This window comes from Solanum verrucosum, unplaced genomic scaffold (assembly GCF_900185275.1).
Source record: "Solanum verrucosum unplaced genomic scaffold, falcon-dt-bn FXZP01000178.1, whole genome shotgun sequence".
NCBI lineage: Eukaryota > Viridiplantae > Streptophyta > Magnoliopsida > Solanales > Solanaceae > Solanum > Solanum verrucosum.
The window spans coordinates 124,703-127,492 of NW_026020286.1; the positions used below are offsets into that span (position 1 = coordinate 124,703).

General features: G+C 30.5%; 1 protein-coding gene across 1 annotated transcript; it reads left to right on the forward strand.

Annotated features, from left to right (window-relative positions):
- The first annotated feature begins 328 nt into the window (after positions 1-328).
- On the forward strand, positions 329-2,331 carry LOC125834317 (uncharacterized). Its single transcript, XM_049513467.1, has 2 exons — positions 329-558; positions 1,249-2,331. Exons 1-2 carry the CDS (start codon positions 416-418, stop codon positions 2,045-2,047), a joined length of 942 nt encoding a protein of 313 aa, XP_049369424.1. The 5' UTR covers positions 329-415; the 3' UTR covers positions 2,048-2,331.
- Positions 2,332-2,790: the final 459 nt, after the last annotated feature.

A 2,790-nucleotide genomic window follows, 5' to 3' on the forward strand; every position in this document is an offset into this window, starting at 1 on the left:
TTTGTCATTTTTGAAAAATTAAGGAAGATCAATATTTTTCCTATTGAAAAGTGTAGTGAGTAAATATATTTGAAACCCTAATAATTAATAAGATAAAATGGCAAACTCGCTACACCAATCATTTTTTTCTTAATAGTTGTGTCAAGGCAAAATTTGACAAGTAAAATCGAGACGAAGAGAGTAAAATAGATTGATTAAGTACAGTCCTAACTTATGAACTTGATCAAATAATTATTCAAATCCTAACACATTAACATTCCATACTGTATATATACTAAAATAAAGGCATATTGCGTGTATATATAACCCTCTAAAATTCCCTCATTTTATCTCATTCCACCAACTTTCCTCTGCACTACTCTCTCTCCAAAACCACAACACTTTAGTGTTGTGTTAATAATAAAAAATAAAAAAAATGGGGTCATTGATAGGTCATGTTATACCAGGGTTTGGTTTTTTTCTTATTGGTATTTGGCATTTGCTTAACCAAATAAAATTACATGCTTTCCACCCAAAATCCTACACTTCCTTACCATGGTTCCCAGCTCCAAAAATCAGGTATTTAAAGCTTTGTTTGATTAATCACAAGATTTTCAAAGATTTAAATTTGATGGGTTCACCTTTCAAGATTTTTAGTAATAAACTTGTATATAGTACTTTTAATTAGAGATTTTTTTGATTATTTAGAGCAGTTTCAAGATTTAAATTTAATAAGTTCGACTTTTAAAATTCTTTGGCTTTAACTCATTGTACTTTCGATATATTAAAGATTTTCTTGATTATTCAGAGCAATTTAAAGATTTAAATTTAATGAGTTCGAGCTTTAAAATTCTTAGGCTTCAAGGTACTATTGTACTTTTGATTAGAGATTTTCTTGATTATATAAAGTAGTTTCAAGATTTAAATTTAATAACTTCGAACTTTAAAATTCTTAGGCTTTAACTCATGATTGTACTTTTGTTAAGAGAATCTCTTTTGAGCAGTTTCAAGATTTAAATTTAACGAGCTTAACCTCTAAAATTCTTAGTCTCTAAATCATTGTATTTTTTATTAGAGATTTTCTTGATTATTAAGAACAATTTCAAGATTTAAATTTAACGAGTTCAATCTTTAAAATTCCTAGGCTTTAACTCATTGTACTTTTGATAAGAGATTTTCTTGAATATTTAGAATAGTTCCAAGATTTAAATTTAACGAATTCAACTTTTAATATTCTTAGTCTTTAACTCACTATACTTTTGGAATCAGGTACGCGGAGCTTTTTGTGATTATGTTTGGCACCTTACTCTCCATATCAATGGAACTCTTCATTGGTCCATCAAAACATCAACCTTTCGACTCTGATGGAACCATACCTTCATATCATCTCCATAACTTTGAACATGCAAATATCTCCCTTACTTTCTTTGTCTATGCATCCTTTTCGATCTTATTCGACAAAATCATCCCTTCAACCCTAGCTCAAAATGGACTTACATTATTTCTTGGAGCTGTTGCTTTTGGTCAAGAACTCCTTCTTTTCCATCTTCATTCTACTGACCATATGGGTGTTGAAGGACAGTACCATTGGCTTCTCCAAGTTGTCATCTTTTCGTCTTTCGTCACTACTCTTTTGGGAATTCCTTTCCCTAAAAGTTTCTTGAATAGTTTTGTGAGATCTTATAGCATTATGTTTCAAGGAATTTGGATGATGGTCATAGGTATCATGCTTTGGACTCCAGAGTTCATCGCAAAAGGTTGCTTTATCAACTTTGAAGAAGGGCATAAAGTGGTTAGATGTCATAACAAGGAAGCACTTGAAAGAGCAAAGTCATTAGTAAATATCCAATTTAGTTGGTATTTGGTTGGGATTACTGTTTTTACACTCTCACTTTATTTGGTTCTTGTCAATTTTTTTAGAGAAAATGTTGAGTACTTTTCTTTAATAAGCAAATTTCATGAGGAGGAGGATTTATTTGAGGATGTTGAAGCTCAAAAGAAAAGACTTGTCAACCATATTGGTGAGCAAAAGAGGTTTGTTGAAATGGGAAAAAGAGAGAATAATTAGAAATGGAATGTTTGTCTGATCTTGTGTGGTGTGTGTGTGTGTTGTTGGGTGGGGGAGGGGGTGTAGAAGAAAAATAAATATATTCTGATTGGCATGTTGTATTTACTCATTTGATCAAAGCCTAGAATAAATAAAACAACTAAAAGGGTGTGTAGGGGATTGAGATCAATTCAATATTTATGTGGTTAATTTGTTTATATGTTTTGGGGAGGGAAGCATGTGGTGGGAGAAAAGTTGATTGTTGGAAAGATTTTTTTAATTAATAAATGTGTTCAATATTGTAGCTCTATATAATTTAAAAGGCTTTTTTGGGATTCGTCTAAGAGAAGGCACTTTTAAAACGTTCTATGACTCACATGTGCGATTTAATTCTGTGAGGCTTACACTTTAATTTAAGTGTCCAATTATGCGCCCTAAACACGTCTAAAGTTCAATACTCGGCACTTGCTCAACAGTTCCTACCTCAAAATTCTTTAATATATAAATGAATAATATAAGTTCAATTTATTCATAAAATGTGAAGATGGAGAATAATTCAAATAACAAGCTGTAATATTATATAATTATTATTATGAACATAGTTAGGGTAATAATTCAAATAATGAGTCATATTATTGTATAATTATTATTGAGAACATTATGAGGATGAATATCATGTTCAATATTATATTATAATGTAGTTCTATATATTTTAAAAGGGTTTTGTTTGGGACTCGTCCAGGAGAGGGGTACTTGTAAAATGT

Excerpts from the sequence above, each read along its gene's own strand:
- LOC125834317 (XM_049513467.1), top strand. The coding sequence starts at position 416 with ATGGGGTCATTGATAGGTCATGTTATACCAGGGTTTGGTTTTTTTCTT. Across the intron at positions 559-1,248 it reads TTCCCAGCTCCAAAAATCAG|GTACGCGGAGCTTTTTGTGA; the intron begins GTATTTAAAGCT and ends TTTTGGAATCAG.